Source organism: Vespa velutina, chromosome 4, assembly GCF_912470025.1.
Source record: "Vespa velutina chromosome 4, iVesVel2.1, whole genome shotgun sequence".
NCBI lineage: Eukaryota > Metazoa > Arthropoda > Insecta > Hymenoptera > Vespidae > Vespa > Vespa velutina.
Genome location: NC_062191.1, coordinates 10,339,088 through 10,361,415, shown reverse-complemented (window position 1 = coordinate 10,361,415; position 22,328 = coordinate 10,339,088). Strand labels below are relative to the sequence as shown.

Here is a 22,328-nt window from a genome sequence, read left to right as displayed (position 1 = left end):
ATAGAGCTCGTAAATTTGATTTTTCGAATACAAAGCTATTCCTTTTCTATACGTAAGAACGATAAAATGTTTACGCTGGCACGAAACTCATCGAATGTTTACCACGTTTAAACTTGTTTTAGTTCGCAAGCTACGCGAAAGTTTTCCACGATAAAATTGATAAAGGTTCTAACGTCCACGACATTTGCTCGCTCGAAAGGAATTTCTGGATAACTCTCGGACAAGGATTAATGATCGCTCGACGACGGGGTGCCATCGAAGATAATTCTGCTAAATTTACTACTACCCTTCTCCTCCCCTCCTTCTTCTCTTTTTGTACAACTAGCCCCCTCTTACAAACATCACCATCACCACTAGCAGCATTTATCCTCATCCTTACAATGGAGAAACGAGTGGAAAAAATGAACGAACGTTTTCGTGATTGACTATTCTTTCTCTCTCTCTCTCTCTCTCTCTCTCTCTCTCTCTCTCTCTCTTTGCTTTAAACGCATCCCTTTTCTCTCATTCATACGTGTATCCTTTCAACCCCTGGAACGTAAACTTCCACCACCTTTGAACCTCCCCCTCGAAGTTAGTTAATTGAATCTTTCGAAAGGATTCCATTCGAAAAGGGGTTACTACTATTACCATGAAACATTCGATATTTTTCCAATGAAAGCTTTTTCTTCTCTTTTTCTTTTTTTTTCCTTTTTTTCCTTTTCCTTTCCTATTCTTTCCTTTCGTTACACTTTTTTCATCCTAATTCAAACGAGAGATTTGGATTTTGTTTTACAAGTTATTCTTTTAATTAACAAGATTTTTAATTTTAACGAGAAGATTTACCGTATCATCCTCTGTTAGGAATTTTGTAAAAGAAGTAAAATTGGAAGATTATTATGATCATGTCGATAATAGATAATTCCTAAAGAGAAATTAGTCAGATTATTTGATTCCGTTTTTCAATCATCGATCATTTAAAAAAGGACAAAGACTAATGGACAAAATCCATTTTATTCCACGTTCAGTAATCAGATTCAATGTTTCACAAGTATTCGCAGATCAAGATTTAATTCGCACGTGTCGATCTTTATCTTACTGTTAGATCGAAGAGCGTGTGATCCCGTGCTTGCTCGGAACATCTGTTATTTCATTCAGACTATCACAAGTACAATTAGTCGGTAGGTGTTAAACGTTTGTTAGAAGGAAGTATATATATATATATATATATATATATATATATATATATATATATATATATATATCTTTAAAAAAAGAAAAGAAAAAGTAAGAAGAGAAAAGAAAGAAAGTATAGGTATTCGATGGTGTGACAAAGATCGAAACGAGATGCGTAATCGAAAGGAGATACGATCGTCGGCCTCTGCAAAGTACCCTCATAGAAAAAGCATGGGGGTCGTTTGTAAGACCATTTCTTTCTACTATTTTTTTTTCCTCGACGATCTTTCGATCAAGATAGCGGCCTACTTCACAGAGAAAGACAGAGAGAGAGAGAGAGAGAGAGAGAGAGAGAGAGAGAAAGAGAGTAAGTGAGTGAGTGAGTGAGTGAGTGAGTTAGCCGACCGATACGGTCGAAGAAACTTGGCCCGTCTAGAGGGAGGGTGAAAGATTCTACTTCAGAGAAGGGTTGCTCGAATATTTAAGGCTTCCTCCCTTTTTTAATATCCCCTGTGGAGTCCCTTCTGGAGTAGGAGGGAAGAAGACTGTCGTCCACTACGAAACTTTCCATTTGATCCATTCCTTCCTTTTTTTTTCTTTTCTTTCTTTTTTTATTTTGTTCTTCCTTTCGTCCCCCTCCCTCCCCTTCTTTCCTTTGCCGGATAAAGAAAACTGATAATTATCCTGTAAGTATTTTCATCGGCGTTCTCGATTCCTTTTTTTCTTTTAGAAAATTAATTTTAATCATTAATTAAAGCTTATTGATACAAATGTTTCTTTGAACGATAGTTAATATTTTGTACTTTTCATAATAGAAACATACTATTCTTTAACGATGTAATTACGTTAGTACATCTTACTCAAGGTAAAACTAATTATACAGTAAGATAGAATTTTAAGAAAAGAAAAGAAAAAAAAATGGAAAAAAAAGAAAAAGAAGAGAGAGAGAGAGAGAGAAAAAAATAAAGGGTTGCGTCGACAAGTTTGAAAAGTTTATTGCCATTATTTTCATCGACGGACCAACAACAACGACGACAACGACGTTGTAGTTAGAAAAATTTAACGAGGCTCTGCTCAGAGACTCATTCGTCCAAGCGTTGTTGTTGGATTTGCACGGGCGGGCGACAATAAAATTTTTAACGACTCGCTGGCGTTTACGATAAGATTTCCGTCGAAGATGCTATGCGTGAAGGGGAAATAATCGTTCCGCGCTTTACCATAACATTTATAGTAATGTAAATTCTTCCTCGTCGTACGTAGAAAGAAAGAAAGAGAGAGAAGGAGAAAGAGAGAGAGAGAGAGAGAGAGAGAGAGAGAGAGAGAGAGAGATTTTATTTTGCTTTTCTTTCTACAAAGACAAAAATAAGAATATAAAGGACAGTTGAATTATTATAGTGACTGGAACGTTCCTGCTTGTTTTTTTTTTTTTAATAATATTTTTTTATACCTCTCTACTTTGTTTATAGCCCAATTTTTATACGAAAATGATATAATATAAAGAAGAAAAAAAAATTGTGGTATTATTTATACTAATATTATTATATTATATTAAATATAATTTGTATATATATATATATATAAATACATTTGATATATAATTTAAAATGTATAAAAATGATATATTTATATATATTATATGTTTATAATATTTGCACTTTTCAAAGAATTTATATTAAATATATTTATATGTATAATAATTTATATATTTATGTGCATATACAACTACATGATTTCTCAAAGTTACACGACGTAACATTGATTAACGAATTAACATATAACATTAATAAAATTAACTAATACACTTTGAAAAAAAAGAAGAAATGTATCATTCGGCTTACATGAAATTTGAAACAGATTTATATATATATATGTATATATATATACGTTGATGAAAGATAATGATTGAAAAAAAAAGAGAAGATAAGATATATTTCGGGACGATTAAAAAGAATAATAATCATTATTTACATTAACCGCACTAACCATTTGTTAGCTAACCGAAAAGAAAGAACGGTCTGTAGGTACTTGATACATACATATGTAACTTCCTGAAGAGCTTATCTTCTTGTGGCTTCCCGAGGGAGCCTACAGCAAACAAATATTCGTATCTCCGTTTATGTCGACTGTACCGAACACAAAAGACAAAAAAAAATATACATATATATATATATATATATATATATATATATATATATATATATATATAAGAAAATTAAAGAAATAATAAGAAGAAGGAGAAAACGAAAAAGAAAATTAAAGAAAAAAGAAGAAGAAAAAGGAGAAAAATGGAATAGGTAGCCAACATATGTTTCTCGAACGAGTGAATTTATTTTTTCATAGGTTTCATACTTGCACGCAAGAATCCCTACTCTTCATGGTTAACATACTTTGAGATAAATTTACATTTTAAAATTCTAGATGAAATTGCTGACCGTAGTTGATTCTATAACTGTATGAGTATTTTCATTTTAAATAGTAAAATAATATCGGTTGGTTTTTTATATATACAAGTGTGAATACGTAACATATAATAACAGGTATCATATTTCTTCGTTAATTTTCTTATTTCGTTTTCTTTCGTTTATTTTATTATCTTATTGCATTATAAGAATATAAGTTTATTGACTAATAGTACAATGACCTTTTTATATTCAACGAGAGATATGAAAAGAAGAAGAAGAAGGCTCTCATTGGAGTGGGACAACACGAGGGAAAATCCAAAAAGATAATACATACTCACGGATAGGGCGGAGTAAAGCTCCCTTTATTCTTAAAGCCACAAGCTTTCTTGGATAAGTGCATTCTCGAGTTATCGATACTCTATATTTTATACTCGATTACTTATCTCCAAAAATTCATGATCGTATGTATCACCTATGTTGTTTTAACTGAAGTAATTATTAATAGAGAAGAAAAAATACACGTGACGTATTATCGAAGGTATAGTAATGTATTTAAAAGTTGGTTCTTAACAAAGAATACAAAAAAAAAAAAAAAGAAAGAAAAAGAAAGAAAGAAAAAAAGAAAGAAAATAAGAGAAGAAGATATTCTCTTTTTGAATGAAAGATTAACGAAAGGAGGAATAAATTTTTCTCGGCTTTTTTTGGATTGTTTGTTTGTTTTTTTTCTTTTCTTTTATAAAAGAAATAAAAAGAAAAAAAGAAGCAACTCTTGGACGGAAGTAAAACTCGGATTGTCTTGTTTCGTTCGAATTCTCCGTGAAAATGAGGAATACCGAGAGAAAAAGAGACAGAGATAGAAAGAGAGAAAGAAAGAGAAAGAGAGAAGAAGAGAGAGAGAGAGAGAGAGAGAGAGAGAAAAAAGAGAGCCATTTTGTGGCTCTCTTTCAACGAACGCTGAGGTAACGAAGCGAAGTCGTGGTGAGATCGTAAAGTTGCTCGACTCGTTGCACTTTTCGCGAGAGGGAAAAAGAGAGAAAGAGGGAAGAAGATAGGGAGAGAGGAAGAGAGAGAGAGAGAGAGAAAGAAAAATACGTAGGAAGCGTACGGCACGAGCCTCGACGATTTTCCTCCTCTATAATACTAGTTCCTTCGAGAAACGAGCCAACCTTTGGATAACCACGTCTCAACCGTAAAACCTATCCATGCTCTTTCCTACCGAGCAACATCTCATCTCATCTCTTTCCTTTTCCTTTTTCTTCTTAGATTTCTGTTTTCTTTTCTTTTGAATTTTTCCCCCTTTTTCTTATCCTTCCTTTTTTTTCCTTTCTTTTTTCCTACCTTCCTTCCTTCCTTCCTATCTTCCTTTTTACCTTCCTTCCTTCCTATCTTTCTTCCTTCATTACTTTTTTGTTCTTACCTTCCTTCCTTTCTTCCTTTATCGCCAAGATTCAGTTAGCGACTTTCTTTCTTTTTTCTCTTTTTTAATATTTTTCTTTCTTTTAGTACTCGAAAGAGAGTTTAATTACGATCCGATAATAACGCGAGCATGTTTTCAACGTCGTATAATACCAGTCAAATTTTTAAAGATATTTTGAAAAATTTGTATTATTAACTTTTAGCATTATAATTATTTTTACCTAGTTTTGATTTGATTTTTCCTTTCTTTTTATTGTTTTTCTTTTTTAAGATTTCGACGTATCACATAGGTGTATATATACACACACACACAGATACATATGACTATTTGATTATTCATGTTTCAAAGATCGTCCGAATATTTCTATGATCGAGGGAAGATTTTGATTTTTATATGAAACTTAATCCTTTGTATTATAATTATTTTTCGAGTTTATTTGCGATCATCTCTAATTCGATTTTTTTTTTTTTTTTTATTTTGATATCTCGTGTAAGTACATACACATAAACAATCGTTCAAATATTTAATTTTAAGAATTCTCTGAATATTTAGATTGTTTTTTTTTATAAAAATTATATTTATGAAATATAATTTTTATAAGTATTTTAATTATTTTTCTTGTTCATTCTGGGTTAACTGTAATTTAATTTTTGGTTCATATTCACGTACATGCGTAAATATATACGTATGTACGCATATCCTTTGAAAGTTACTTTTTCATATTTTTTGAAATGTCAGAGGTAGGTCAAAAGTTTTAGAAAAAAATATTATTAAACGTCATAGTGTGAAGAATTGAACAAATTATTATTACCTACAATTTTTCGCCAATTTTATAAACTTTATTGAATCGTTTTTTAAGATTTCTTTTGTGACATTCAGATGATATAAATTTCATTATCTAAGAAAATAAACTAAGATTTAAATTAAAAAATATGACAAAGAAATTCATCATATCTTTAATCCAGATAAAATATTATTTAAGATATAAAATAAATCTCTTTCAGAGATTATCGTTTAATCAACGACATGTCAATCATACTCCCTATGTAAAATTGAAAAAGAAAAAAAAACAAAACGATACAAATATCAAAGGTATCTCAAGATCACTGACGTGTGGAATAATCACATAACTTTAACGTACTTTGAAAGTAACTTTTCCATAAAATTGTTTTTCATTCATTTTTTTTATTAAAAAAATAAAATGACACATCAGAAATGTGTTGGATATTCTAGAAAGAAATAGTATTATAATGTCATAATGTAAAGTATTAAATAAATTATAATATATAATTTTTCGTCGATTTTGCGAACTTCATCAAATCATTTATAAGATTCCTTTGTGACATTTAAAAGATTACAATTTTATTATTATTTGTTCTTCCTTATAACTTAGAAAATATAACAATGAAATTCATTGTATCTTTAATCTATCAAAATTTTATTTAAAATATAACATAAATTTTTTACGGTGATCAATATTTTAATCAATGACATATCAATTATACTTTCTTTATAAAATTGAAAAAGAAGAACATGCAAATTTCAAAAGTATTTCAAGATCACTAGCTTGCTAGTATGATATTTACTTATATACATTTACTTATATACATACATACATCCTTCGAGAATATATATATCCTTAAAACTATATTTTATTAAATTTATCAAATAAACGAAATGTCAGGTCAAAAGTTTATATAGAGCAAAGGATTAAACAAATTATTATTACTTACAATTTTTCATCAATTTTACAGACTTTATTTTCTTTTGTAAAATTTAGATGATTAAAATTCATTATCTAAGAAAAACAGTTAAGATTAAATATATAAAAAAAAAGAAAAAAAAAAAAATAACAAAGAAATTCACCGTATCTTTAATTTATCAAAAATATTTTAAGATATGACATAAATTTCTTCAACATGTTAATCAATGACACGTCGATCATATTTTCTACGTAAAATTGAAAAATAAGTATTGAATAAGAAAAAATGAGAAAGAAAAAAGAGAAAAAGCAAGAAAAGGGTAGGAGAACTGATTTTTTATTTTCCTCGAAAGATTATCGGAGTATTCGACGAGGTCGAGTAAGAGACGAAGGAAAAGAGAGAGAGAGAGAGAGAGAGAGAGGGAGGGAGTAAAAAAAGGAAAAAAAATGCTCGTAGAGGGCTCGTGTTTCGCGCGTACGCACGCACGAGAGGCCCCTCCACTCGTCTCGCGAGCGTGCTCTCGACGCGACCGTAGGAGGTGAACGTGAAGAAGGAAGAGGTGGAGGTGGAGGTGGTGATGGTGGTGGAGGAAGAGTTGGAGGAGGAGAAGGAGGAGGAGGAGGAGGAGAAAGAGAAAGAGGAGGACAAGGAGGATCCGTGGAGAAAGAGAGAGAAAGAAAAAGAGTGGTGGAACCGAGTGGCAGTGGCGATGCATCGAGCAAGCAAGCACTAAAACAGTCCTCCGCCACTTGGATGCGTTGTCACGTCGCGGTCTATCTTTCTCGGTTGCTCGCAATCGATCGAGCTCGCTTTCGATCGATCGTCAGCTTAACTCTTTTACAAATTCACTTGGAAAAAGAGGAAAGCTGATATGTGAGATTACGGCGAAATAAATCTTTACGAGGTATCGGTAAAATAAATGAACAGGAACACGATATTTCTCAAGGCTTCGGTGTAAACAGATAGCATTATTTTTCTTTTTCTTTCTTTCTTTATTTCTTTTTTCTCTATTTTCTCTCTCTCTCTCTCTCTCTCTCTCTTTCTTATAGTCATTTCAATGGCATATTTTATCGTTAGTAGTAACGATTAACGATTAACAGTGACAGTTAACTGTACGATCAACGCGGAAGTGTTTCGAGTTGGTCAGTCTCGATCTTCTGGAAAGATACACACGTGAATCGTGATCGATAAAAAAGAAAGAGAAAGAGAGATAGAAAAAGTTGATTAAATAAATGGGAGAGAAAAAGAGATAGAGAGAGAGATGGAGATAGAGAGAGAAAGAAGTCGAGTCATTCGAGTGACGACAAGGGAAATCGATGAAAGGCAAAAATTGTCTACTAACACTCGACATCGACTCTTCATTGAGAAAGGAGAACTCGTTTAGACTCTTTCGATAAGGAGACTCTTTAGAAGAAAAAGAAAGAAGTTATACGGGCAACCAAGAAAGAAAGAAAGAGAGAGATAGAGATAGAGATAGATAGAGATAGATAGAGATAGATAGATAGATAGATAGATAGAGAGAGAGAGAGAGAGAGAGTACAACTAAGACGATGCGCCAGATTTCCCATGTGGATCTCGTGATCGAGTAAACGAGCGATAGGAGCCCCGCGAAAAAGCTCCTTCTTCCGCGATCGTTTGCCGACACGATCGTCCGCTATACGCTACCAATGAAGAAGTGCATCAGGGGAGTTAATCGATCGCAAACGATAACGGTATACCGATGTATCTCAGGCTGGATGGCCGGTTACTAATCGAGAGACGCGATTCGACGAAAGACGTAATGAGCCGCGACGCGTTCTCGACCGATGAACTTACCCCCCAGATCGTGGACTTTAGTGGTGAATAGATAAAAAAAAAAAAAAAAAAAAAAGAAAAAGAAAGAAAAGATAGAGAAAGGAAATCGTGGTATCATCTCTCTTTCTCTCTCTCTCTCTCTCTCTCTCTCTATCCCCTTATCTCTCTATCTCTATCTGTCGGAGTAACGAGGCGAACGATAATTGGATATATTTCTCTTCAATCTGGAAGTACAAATTTGTAGATAACTTACTCGATTACTGTGTATCGTGTTAAATTGCACGAAAAGAAACACAGAGAGAGAGCTAAAGAAAGAGAAAGAAAGAGAGAGAGAGAGAGAGAGAGAGAGAGAGAGAGATATGGATAGAGAGAAACATGGCAAATTGAGAATGAAGAAGGGGATAACGTTATTTTCTTAAATCAAAAGTTCGAAATTTCTAAGACGAATGCGTAGTAGTAGTAAGATTGCATAGTAAGATTGCATAGAGAGAAAGAGAGTGAGGAATAGGTAGGAGAGGCCGTCGAACTTGAAAAGGAAGCCGCGAAATGCCGGCTGATCCGCCTACCGTCTACCTCCATCACCACCACCTCCTTCACCTCCACCACCATCACCACCACCACTACCACCACCACCTATACCTCCACCTCCACCTCCTCTACCTCCACCTCCTCTGCTCAAGTCTTGAATCAAGGAAAAGTAATAAGTCGAAGCTCTCGTCGCGTAGATAAGGGAGAAACGGTGAAAAAGACGGGCCGTTCTCGATAACGTAATCGGGCAGATTGTGAACCACCTAGTGGAAACCTAAGACTGGGCCTACTATCACGAACGTGAGTCACGTTACATGCCCGCGCACCTTTTCGATTCCTGGACTCGATTCGCGCGCGCATCGCATCGGGGACGTTGTACCGTTTGATTTCTCGAGTATTAGACTCGGACTCGGAGTTGGTGTTATAGAAAGAGACCTTCGTGAAAAGACCTCTCGAGTTCTATCGAATTCGAGATTAAGATCGATCCTTGCTCTCGTTCTCGCTCTCTCTTTCTCTCTCTCTCTCTCTCTCTCTCTCTCTCTCTCTCTCTCTCTCTCTCTCTCTCTCTCTGTCCCTCTATCTCTATCTCTATCTCTATCTCTTTCTCTTTCTTTTTCTTTTTCTCTTTCTCTCTTTCTTTCTTTCTTTCTTTTTATCTCTCTCTCTCTCTCTCTCTCTCTCTCTCTCTCTGGTGGGATCACATACGTGATATCAAAATACTACTCGTGCATAGCTAGCGCACACGAACGCACACTTGGATATAGTACCGATATTTGTACGAGATGCTGAAGATACGTATGTTGGATTACATCGGTGATACGGGGTGAGTTATTTTATAGATAATCCTATATGAGAAATTAACTTCGTATACTTTTTTTTTTTTTTTTGTAATTCCTTCTCGTTGTTTCTTTTTTTTTTCCTTCATTTTTTTTCGGAAAACATAACAATGTTTTCTCTTTTTTTTTTTTTCGTCAGGATTTGCGTTCTTTCTTTCTTGTTTTTTTCTCGTTTGCATTTCTTTTACGGGGGGTTTTTTTTTTTTTCGTTCTTTTTTTTAATTTCGAAATAAACCATCCCAAAGAGATTCCGAATTAAATCATCCTTGACGAAAGAGAATAAACATCATGTTCGTTACGATTCATTAAAGAATTCGTCGTTTAAATCAAGAGATATAAAGGATCGTGATTATCGTGTCAACGTTATTACAAGTAGACGCTGCCGTACGCGGTCTCGTTCGGTCCATTGCTCTCTTTCTCTTTCTCTCTCTCTCTCTCTCTCTCTCTCTCTCTCTCTCTCTCTCTCTCTTTCGATGGAATAAGCGTGTAATACGTTTTAATCGATGCTCCCTCCGATATAGTAGAGTGGAATTTGATTTATTAAGAATAACAAGAGAGCGATGCTAAAGCGAACTAACCGCGAGTTAGCGATGAGTTGCGACTCGAAAAGAGGGACGTTCTACTTTGCTTCCCCTTTCTCCTCCTCCTTCTCCTTTTCTCTGATCGACACGAAGCGTAGCGTTCCCTCGTTCGACTATTTTATGCTCTGCTTTTCATTTACTCATTTCTATCGGCGCGTAACGCGCATCCTTTTGGCATTCTACCGTTCGATGATTCGTAAATTTCTCAAATGAAATGGTTTTATGACTATATTTCATCGAGGTTATTCGTTTGTTCATTCATTTATTTTATTTTACTTTATCTTTTTTTCGAGGTCATTCGATCATATTATTTATAAGATAATATATACTTATATATAAAATATAGATACAACAGGTAGTTACTTAATAACTTACTTTAACATCCTCTTTTATTTATCATATTCTTTTAGAAATGCAGGACGACCTGCTCCAATTAAAATGATCTTATAAATGGAAGTAGAATGGTCTATCAAAATAAGGTAGGCATAGCGTGTTGTGAGAAAAGTAGGAAAACGAGCGTGAAATGTTATCTCACTCTCGCGATCACATTGAGTTTAATTTTTTTATTCTTTCCTTTTCTTTTCTTTTCTTTTCTTTTCTTTTCTTTTCTTTTCTTTTCTCTTCTTCTCTTTTTTGGCACTAGGTTGCTTTTAAGGTAACGTTTCGATACATTTGCATATGGAATAAAATTATGATTGGGCGAGCCATTTCGCTCGCGAGTCGTGCTTCTATGTACATATATGTATACACATACATACACACATACGTACATACGTACATATTATATATATATATATATATATATATATATATATATATATATATATTTTTCTCTCTTTCGTTCTCTGACAACATCACTCTCGGTGGCCACTAGAAACGCATCGTTCGGAATACTAATGAACGTCGACCGAGAAAGCGAGAGAACAAGACCGATATTCTTTTCCGGTCGGTGCATAAAACGACACTCGGGACACCAAGGCGCCTTTTGACGTAGATAAAATTCGAAACAGAGCTAGGAGCCTTTCTGAGAGTTCACTTTGTAACCATTTTGAACGCGTCCTCATCCCCTTCATCTTCTTATTCTCATTTCTTTTCTACGACTCTCATTTATTTTTACGATAAGCTAATATTTTTGTTATCGATGACTTTATTAATTAATAATTTACTCGCAATCGAATGAATTCTAAATTTGAATTTGCGAATAGTGATTGAATAATTGAAAAAATTGAAATTGCTAGGTAGTAATGAATATTGTCAAAGAAAGAACGATGAGATTAAATATCAATAAAAAGAAAATAAAAACAAAAAAATGTAGAAGAGAAAGAAGAAAAAAAGAGAGATGAAAGACAAATTCTTATCAAATTATTTTATTTCAATTTTCACTAACGTAATTCGCATATATAGATTCAATGCGAGTATTATTAATATTTAAATTAAACCGTGGCTGGGAGATGAAATCGATCAAATCCAAAGACAAAGGTATCTATATTTTCTTTTTCAATTTTTTGTTTCAATCCTTTTATTTCCATTTTCATCAAAGTAATTTGTATTTCGGTTAAAACGATCCAATTGAATTATTGTATAATTAAAAAGTGATGAGATCACATCAATAATAACAAAAAAAAAAAGAAGAAGAAAAAATGAAAAAACTTCGTTCAGATTTTTTTTTTTACAATTTAATAGAATTATTTTATTAATGTTTTTCATAAATCGATTAAGGGAGGACAAATTTGATTAGTATTAAAATTTCAATGAGGAAGTATTTAATGAAAGTTAAAAAATAAAGAAAGAAAGAATGAATGAGAATGAAGGAGAAAAACGAGAGACATAAATCTTGTTTGGATCCTAATTTCCAGTATTCATCGACGTAATTCATAAATCGATTGGAGAACGTTTCGTAATTCGATTGTTATTTATTTAAAATAACGTTCGGGAAAAATCACACGAATTACTTAAAAGAATAAGAAAGAGGTCGTCTATTCGCGGTCGTGGCTCTAATCGGATGGTTTCACTCGGTGAAATTTTTCTAAGGTAGTAGCAGAGTTCGTTGTGCTAGCTAGCTAGCTAGCCACATAGCTAACTTTTAACTAGCTTACCTTCACGTTTTATTCTCGTATTTTAAAATAATTTGCGATTATCGTAGCGTGAGACGCGTTTGTCCAAACCGTGTGTCACTCACGGATATTCGCTCGGTCTAGCCCGTCATCCCACAGGAAGTTACGAAAGGAAGCTGAAAGAGAGAGAGAGAGTAAAAGAGAGGGAGAGAGAGGAAACGAGAGGAAGGCAAATAAAACCGCAAATATAACACATTGAATATTGCGTTCCATTAATGCATATATATATATATATATATATAATATAAATTTTTTATATAAATATAAATTTTATATAAATGCAAATATTATATAAAATATTATATATATTATACATAATATTTTATATAATATTTTATATATAATATTTTATATAAAATGAAACATGATCATGAAACATGTTCATAATATCATCGGCTGATACAAAATTATCATGTAAACGTAATTTTCATGGCCATCATATAAATGTGATCCATCGACGGGTCACACAGTCTATTGAATCGTTTTAGTTTCACACAAGGGAATGTACTGTTATCATCTTCAAGTTATCAATTGCGTCTTTTCAATTCCACTTATTGTTTCTTTCTATATACGACGACAATCCAATAACTCTCTCTTTCTCTCTCTCTCTCTCTTTCTTACATGAGATATAAATAACAAGGTATTGTTGTCTTCTTCGGTTCTACGAGTACGTTTCTTGATTAGGATTCCGAGGATTAGAAATAAATTTAACTACGCTGATTAGAATTGCAGTCGAATTAATGTCGATATTATCATAGAAAATATATTTATTATCGTTTATGTTCTTTCATTTCGATTTTTCTTTCCTTTTTTCTTTTTTCTTCTTTTTTTTTCTTTTTTTTTTTTTTTTTTTTTTAATCATTCTAATCGATAACAAATGGAACGTAAAAGGAGTTAAGGTATATTTACCTTTTACAAAAACTAAAATTACATTTTAATTACTAGTCTGAAAGAAAGAAAGAAAGAAAGAAATAAAGCAAAAAAGGAAAGGAAAAAAAAATTGTAACAAGGACACAGAACGACCCACGTCATGGACACATAAAAAGAAGGATAGACTTATATCGGTGTACTGTCTCAGCCTCGTCTTTTCTTCGTCCAGTAATTATCCATTTCCAACACTTTTCGACATGCGTACTCGGACCGATTTACATACGTGACTAACGGTTTCTTGGTCTTAATAAAAGAGCAAGGAGAAACGATAATAATGTCATTCATATTCAAAGAGAAGCAGAATACGTAATCGTAGTCCCGAAGATTTACATACGCCAAACAAGCTCCATTCTCCATGGAGCGTTCGTTCGTAATTAATACTTTGTATGATTAAGAGCACATTTTTCTTTTCTTCTTTTCTTTTTATTTTTTTATATTTTTAAATAGACTAATTAATCTTCTTTTCGATATACATGTCTATCTATCTGTGTGTGTGTGCGCGTGTGTGTGTACGGTCGTTCGCTCGCGTGTGTCTTGTTTGTGTGTTTATATGTGTATATACAGCTTCTAAAAATTCAATCTTATTCACGAACGATTCGCTTCTCAATCGTTTTATCTATTTATTCCGGGAAATGATTCATATAGTGTGAATCGAGTCACAAATTACAATATCGTTTCGAGGGATTCCGTGCGATACAGCAGAATCGTCATACTGACGACTATTCTCACGCTTTTTTTTTTCCTTTTTTTTTTTTTTTTTTTTTTTTTTTTCAAACGCATATTCTAGAACGATCGAGATAAAAGCTGTCATTTGTATTTTTATATTTCACCTCGGCCCAATCAAATTTTTACGAGTAACCGAATCGATCGTTCATATTTCTTGTGAAACTTTTTACGATCCATGGGAGATAACGTAATTACAAAATAAAACAAAAATAAGATAAGAGAGAGAGAGAGAGAGAGAGAGAGAGAACAAGAAGAAAAAGAAAAATTTCTTCGCTACGGAAAAAAGATCTTATAAAAAAGTTTGTATACATATCATGAGACAACATGAGATCACGAAGGTGATTTATAAAATGTAAGAAGATAAGTTGGAATTAATTCCATCGATCTTTTCCATTAACGCCTATCGAAGTTACTCGATTGATCATTTTAAAGAAGAAAAAGAAAAAGAAAAAAGTTTTAACACTTTAAATCGTACATCATAGTCACGACGTAATTACTAATGTCGTTGCTATTATTATTATCATTATTATTATTAGAACGTAATGAAAAATGAAAAAGAAAAAAAGAAAAAAATTAAAAAAAAATAAAACAAATGGGAAAGGAGTATTGCGTGCACCTACGTACGTTTGCCTTTTTAGTTTGTCTCCTGTTGTCGACGAGAGAATTTGCGATTTGCTTGCCTGTTAAAGCATCGATCAAGGTCATACAGAAATGGTAAGCATCGGGTCATCGTCGGATATCTTGCATCATCAATCGAGAGAGTTAAGACAGAGATAGAAACAAAGAGAGAAAAATAGAGAAAGAGAAAGAGAGACAGAGAGAGAGAGAGAGAGAGAGAGAGAGAGAGAAAGAAAGAGAGGAGGAAGAAGAAAGAAAAGAAGATTCATGAAAAGTTGAAAAAGAAAGAAACGGTCGTGTCATCAACATGGTACACGCATATCCACGCTCGACGCGATCTAATTACGCAAGAATTTATGCGTTTCCTCTGTCGTAAATGCAATCGACGCTGACGAATCGCCTTCCGCCTCCTCCCACGTCCTCACCTCCTTCTCCTCTACTACCTTTGCTGAATCGCGTGTTGTGTACTTCATTAAAGGCGCGAAAGACACTCTGAATGGTCGAGCTTCGTGAAACGTTGATGATTTTTAAATTCAGACACATACACACAGATAAAGACAGATACGAAGACAGACACACACACACACATCTGAATTTATATCTATATTTATCTGATATACATTATGTATATTTGAGGCATGTATATATATATATATATATATATATATATATATATATATCTAATTTTAAAAATCATTAATTATAATCAATTCTTTAATAACTATTTAATAATTAAATAATATAATTATTTTAAAATCAATAATTATAATTATATAATTAATATATAATTAATATATAATTAATATATATTAATTTATATATATATATATATATATATATATATATATAGATACCTATATAACATATACCTATATATATATTAAATTTTTATAATATTTTTTATAAAAAAAAATGTATATATATATATATATACATATATAAATTGAAGTTTCTTTTTGTGTCAATTTTACTTCTCTAATAAAAATTATAAATTGCTCCTTTTTTTTATACATTTTTATCCTTTTATTCTCTAAATTACAAAAGTATGGAAAATAAATTGGATTTTCCAATTGAACAAAACTAAGAAAGATAATTATTCTCTGTTTTGTTTCCCCTTACCTCTCGACAAATATTTTTCCCCATTTGAAAATTTGTCCGTACGAGAAGGTAGACAAGGAGGGAGAAGAGTCTGTCTTCAAATGGATCGTCGACATACTCGATAAGAATTTATAATGGACACCTTCTCGATCGTATTTTAATAACGAGGCTACGGTCTACATACGTGAACGGAAACTCTTGCTGAAGCGACGCGACTCAACCAAGCGCGCGTGATTATTAATTTCTGAGTCACTATATTCGAAAACAATTCGAATCCTTTTCAAACGACGATTAATATAAATTAAATAATTATAGTTTCGCGCATATAGAGTATCTCATTTTTATATTGGTAAAAAAGATTGAAAAAAAGGATGAAAGAAAAAAATGTCAACGATAAAAAAATGCCTCGACTGGCAATTGTGTAGATGTTTATAGATTTGATGAGACAAAGTAAAAAATAAAAGAAAATAGAGAAAATAAACAAGATAAAAAAATGGATGGAACTAGTTCGGCCGCTGGAAAAAATATAAATTGTCTGGGAACACTTCCGGCGGAAATTGCTCTTTCCCTCTTTCGCGTACGACGCGTACCGTTTCATCGTGTCAGATAAAAAGCAAGCGAAAAGGAAGGGGAGAGAAGAAGGAAAAAAAAAAAAAAGAAAAATAAAAGAACATTTTCGCGAAGAATAACGCTAGTTAGTGCAACGAGACATCGGGCTAAACTTTTATTGCACCGTTTATTAGATTTCGCATCGAAAACACGAGCGAGAGAGAAAAAAAGAGAAGAAGCGGAGAGAGAGAGAGAGAGAGAGAGAGAGAGAGAGAGAGAGATTATTTCGCAGCCTAAAATTTCATTTTCTAAGCAAACGTGAGAAAGTAATTTCGTTAAAAAAAAAAAAAAAAAAAAAAAGAAAAAAGTATAGAAATAAAAACTAAAACAAAAGGAAAAAAAAGAAAGAAAAATAATGAAATATATCAAATATAGATATTCATTTGTAATCCATTCGAATAACGATTCGAATATTATACGAGAGAAAGAGAATGTTTTCATTTAAAAAGAAATAAAAAAGAAAAAAGGACACAAAAATGGCCGACATGGTTTTTTTAAAGTGATGGCCGAGGTTGAAGAAATTTTTCGATGAAATTGTTTTCGTCTGGTAAGATTGTGCAAAATATCGTAGGGTGTTCCCTTTCTCTCTCTTTTTCTCACTTCTTTATCACCATGGCTATCTCTTTCTCTTTCTCTCTCTCTCTCTTTCTCTCCCTCTCTCCCTCTCTCCCTCTCTCCCTCTCCATTTCTTTCTATCTTTCCCTCTGCCTTTCCTCACATCTTCCAACCATATTTCTCTCTTTCTTTCTCAGTCTGTCAGTCTCTCTCTCTCTCTCTCTCTCTCTCTCTCTCTCTCTCTTTCTCTCTCTCTCTGTTTGTCTCTCTCGTTGCGTCGGTTGCGAGTATATGGGGACGCTTGGTATTCGTGGAAGCGATACTTGACGGCAAGGCTGTCCGGTTCGCATAAGTACGTTCGGTACTACCTACGTGTACACGTACGATGTAGGTGTACAGAACGTTTCAAATGACAACGCGATGATAGAAAACTAATCGAAATCGTTGTCATTTGGTATATTTCTTCTTTTTCTTCTCTCTCTCTCTCTCTCTCTTTCTCTCTCTCTCTCTCTCTCTCTCTTTCTCTCTTTATCTCTCTCTCTATCTGTCTGTCTGTCTTCATTTCTTATATTTTTTTCCTTTTTCTTATTAAATCTATTTCATTTTTTAGTTGTTAAACTATTATCATACTTTTGTTTATTATTATCACGCTGGAATATACTAATCGATTCTTCCCTCATCTGAATTTGAGATCGAAATTATTACTAATTACATCATTGATGATATATGTCTATGTATGTATATTTATGTGTGTATGTGTGTATGTATGTCCATAGGGAAGCCCTTTGCAATCGACCTTTAATGAGAGCGTCGATGTAATTATAAACGTGCATTTGATAAGGATGTAATTCTATATCGGTTAGTCACTTGCTTGTTAATCGATAACTATTGCTATATTTGATACGATCGCGTTATTATTCCTTGCGTGTGATTGGATTCTATAAATAAATATTTAATTGTGAAATGTTATCTTTAATTTTTTTTTCTTTCTGTTCTTTTTTTCCTTTTTTTTTTTCTTTTTTTTTTCTTTTTTTTTTTTTTTTTTTTTTTTTTTTTTCTTATAATATAATAATACAAAAATCAAATTAGAATGTATTAAAAGTGATAGTAATTGTTAACTCATCGATCAGCCATTCGTATTCTACCAAGCACGAAGTAAATATCTATGAAAATTATGTCTACAGGTGATATATTTCAACTTGTCAATTTGAATGACAAGTCGGGAAAATAAGATACAGGTTAATTTTCGTTTATACATCGGACGATAAATGCCGTATCATCGTCGTTCATTGTATAATCATCTGGAAGGAATATCGAGCACGTCCATGCGGACGTCACTTTAATGTTAATTCTTGGTTGATGAAGCGCAATGATTAGAGAGAAATGTGAGGGAATTGAAGAAAGATAGAGAGATAGAGAGAGAGAGAGAGAGAGAGAGAGAGGGAGAGAGAGAGAGAGAAAGAGAGAGTGAGAGAGACAGACAGACAAACAGAGGGATGGGGAGTGGGGGTTAGGTGGGGTAGAGGGGGGGGACATCGACTCTGCAGACGTTTCTTCTTCAGAAAACATCTCTGGTTCTCCCGTAGCGATGCGCATACTCGGCATGCATATGAATGCACGAACATATGCGCGCTCGCGCGCGAACACACGGTTCTGGAAATGCAAGAAAAAGAATGGAATAGAATGCTCTCCCTCAAATATTCATGCACGACCGAGTACGTTCTTCGAAATTCCTTCGATCGACGTTACAAAGTTCCCACTCTAACGAGTCACTTCGAATCCTTTTTTTTCCTTTCTTCATATCTCTTTTTCTCTTTCCCTTTTTTCCCCCTCTTTTTCTCTTTTTCTCTTTTTCACTTTTTGACGAAAACAAAAAGAAAAAGAATAAAAGAAATAGAAATTCTTTTGTTTGTTCACCAAGTTACGGAACGAGAAATTTTGTTCAATCTTTTATTTGTACAAAGAATAAATATCTTTTACAATTTGTAATATATTTATCTAATGAGAGTGATTTGAAATAGGATAAAAAAAAAATTCTCGACGAATCATATCAATTTAATATGGATTAATTAATAGATACATGTGCATATTTATTATATGTTTATCTATCCTCCGTTATATTGACGAATACATTAAAACGTAGGTTGGGTTTATCTTTTTTTTTTTTTCTTTTTTTTTTTCTTTTTACCTTTATAAGATTAGTTTATATAATTACGTCAAATCAAAGCGAAGATAAATTATTATAAAATAATATTCATGATTTCTTATCGCTTGTAAGTACTTTTGCACATTGGTCGTGCATTGATTACAAATTTATTTTTATTAAATACTCATCACATATTAAAATATGATTATATTTTCGTTATAGCATTAATTTATTTACATTATTCATCGATCAAAGTCAGCATAAATTATTGAGTAATAATATGTACTTATGATTTGTCTAACTGAATGTTTGAAATATGAAATACGTTTAACTGATGGATCCCGTTAATCTAATGTTAAATCCAATAAAACTAATCAACTAATCACATCGATACGCGTAAAAATTAACATTAAATTTTTGCTGTTTTATCACATGCATAGCTATTTTTACGAGTACCCGTTATATTAATAATATATATATATATATACATTAAAAAGTACAGCTTAAATAACATCGATTTATATCATTAAATTAATGTGATCAATATAAATTGTTAAATAATAATATTTACATTAATAATATTATTTAATAAAATCTATATATATAGATTATATATATATTAGGTTGGGGAAAAGGAAATCCATTATTTTTGCTTGAACTTCAAGACTTTATTTAACATGTTTCAGATTGCCCGATTTGAGTCAAATATGTACCGTTTTGTTCTATAATTTGTTACCATTTTAAAGGTAACTTCATAATGCCTCTCTCATAGAAGTCTTGGTCTTTATTGGCGAAAAACTCTAGTAATCGATTTTCACAATCTTCTCTTGATACCAATTTCTTATCACTCAGGAATTTTTGCATTGCGAGAAAAAGATGGTAATCGTTTGGTACCAGATCCGGATTATATGGTGGATGCATTAAAACTTCCCAACCAAGCTCCCGGAGTTTCTGGCAAGTCACTACAGACGTGTATGACTTGGCGTTGTTTTTATGGAACACAACACCTCTTCTGTTGGCCAATTCTGGCCGTTTCTGGTCAATCGCTAGCTTCAAACGTTCCAGTTGTTGACAGTAAAGAGCCGAATTTAGTGTTTGGCCATATGGAAGCAACTCATAATAAATGATTCCTTTCCAGTCCCACCAAATGCACAGCAGAACCTTCTTCCTGGCCGTTAGTCCTGGTTTGGGCACCGTGTGACCTGCTTCATTATTTTGGGACAAATGGGTCGATTTCATTCCGTTTGGCCAAAGCTTTGCAGATGGAAATTCGATCCATCATATTTTTTGGTGTTAATTGGTGTGGCACCCAAACATCGAGCTTCTTTTTGAATCCAGCTTTGTGTAAATGGCTTACAACTGTTTTATGGTCGATCTTTAACTCCTGGACGATGCTACGACTACTAACATGCCGGTCAACTTCGATTATTTCTGTGATTTTATCGACATTTTCAACAATGTGCGAAGTGCATCTTTAATATCAAAAATACCTGAAAGGAATCGACGAAACCAAAAGTGCACGTAATTAGCTGTTACAGTATCGGAACCATAAATACCATTCACAATTTCAGCCGCCTGACTTGCATTTTCGCCTTTATCAAAGAAAAACTGTAAAATGTACCGAATTTTCTCTTTGTTGACTTCCATCTTTAATATCCTGTAACTCACAACTGAATGGACCAAACAAAAAGCAGCAAAAGAATTTTTTTAGTGTGAAATGTCACCTTGACAATGAGCATAAATCTAAAATTGTTTGATCGATACTTTACGAGATATCGATCACTATAGCCATCTACCAAAAAAATAATGGATTTCTTTTTCTCCAACCTAATATATATATATATATATATATATATAAATTTTATTTATATATAATCTTTAACTTCAATTATGAAATGTAAAGATGGTTGGATTAACAAGTTTCGTAAATCTAGTGTTAATAAGGCTAATTTTGTATTGGCAAGTCTATAACACGTTGAAAATACGTTAAAGACATTCTCTATAAGAAAACGTCTAATCCGTCGCATAGATAACAATCTTCCCCCCTCTCTCTCTCTCTCTTTCTCTTTCATTCTCGGACGTTCTTTAATACGATGATCTCAGCACGATCCCCTTACGCATAATTTGCAATGTCGAGGAGGCGCGGACGTAGAAGCAAGAAAAAAAGGAAAGAAAAAGAGCGAAAGAGAGAGATAAAGAGAGAAAGAGAGAGAGAGAGAGAGAAAGAAAGAGAAAGAGAAAGAGAGCGAAAGCTCTTTAGCGGTCCGCTCGTCAACCGTTTCTCGAAAGGGCCGTTCAAGAAGAGAGAAAGAGAAGAAAAGAGAAGGAGAACGAAAGAGAGAGAGAGAGAGAGAGAGAGAGAGAGAAAAGGGTCTACTCGATCTCTCCCTTGGTGAACATTAAAGGCGGCCCACACGCGATCGCTCCCTGCGACGATTATTTTCATACACGCCCACTGTGTCTCGTGCACGCTTCTCGTCTTACTTTTCATTCAAACGAAACTAACCGTCACGATATAACGCACCAAATTCTTCATAGGAGAGTCCTTTCGCGTATACTACAGGTCCTAAATCCGTTTTAAGGATCACAGAGAAAGAAAGAAAGAAAGAGAGAGGGGGGGGAGTACCTGTTAAACCTGCCACGCTTGCTAAGCACAAACCGAAAAAGACGAACTCGAGTAGGAAGGAAAGAGGCGTTAGACATCCGGCCGTTTATCTTTTTTTTCATATCAAAATTAAAAGTAGAACATCCTTTTTCTTTTGGAACAACCCCCCATGAAATAGGGTCCGTTATTCGTTCTCTCATGACGGTCCTTTCCTTAACTTCCTTCCGTCCTCGATCAGATATCTTTGAATTTTCAATCTTCCTTCCTTCCTTTCTTCCTTCCTTTCTTTCTGTTTTTTCTTTCTTTCTTTTTTTTTTCTTCTTCTTTTTTTTTTTTTTTTTTTTTTAATACTCAACTTTAGAAATAGCTAAAGGTTGAAAAATGGCTAAGATACTTATATTTCATTTATCTGTTGAAATGATCGTATTAAAAATCTTTTCATCTGAAGGAGTTCAATTTCATCGATGAAAAGTCGATGCTTCCTTATCGATACTTAATATCGATAAAAGAAGAA

General features: G+C 33.2%; 1 protein-coding gene across 5 annotated transcripts in view; it reads left to right on the top strand.

Moving 5' to 3' along the window:
• LOC124948942 (rap1 GTPase-activating protein 1) overlaps positions 1 to 22,328 on the top strand; it is a 112,599-nt gene that overhangs the window by 13,722 nt on the left and 76,549 nt on the right. The window contains exon 1 of one of the 5 annotated variants that reach the window (XM_047493307.1): positions 9,730 to 9,819. The exons of the other annotated variants lie outside the window; for them this stretch is intronic. Within the exon in view, the coding sequence (XP_047349263.1) occupies positions 9,779 to 9,819 (41 nt within the window). The 5' untranslated portion in view covers positions 9,730 to 9,778. Of the gene's footprint in view, positions 1 to 9,729; positions 9,820 to 22,328 lie in introns of those variants that run through there. 5 annotated transcript variants of the gene reach the window in all.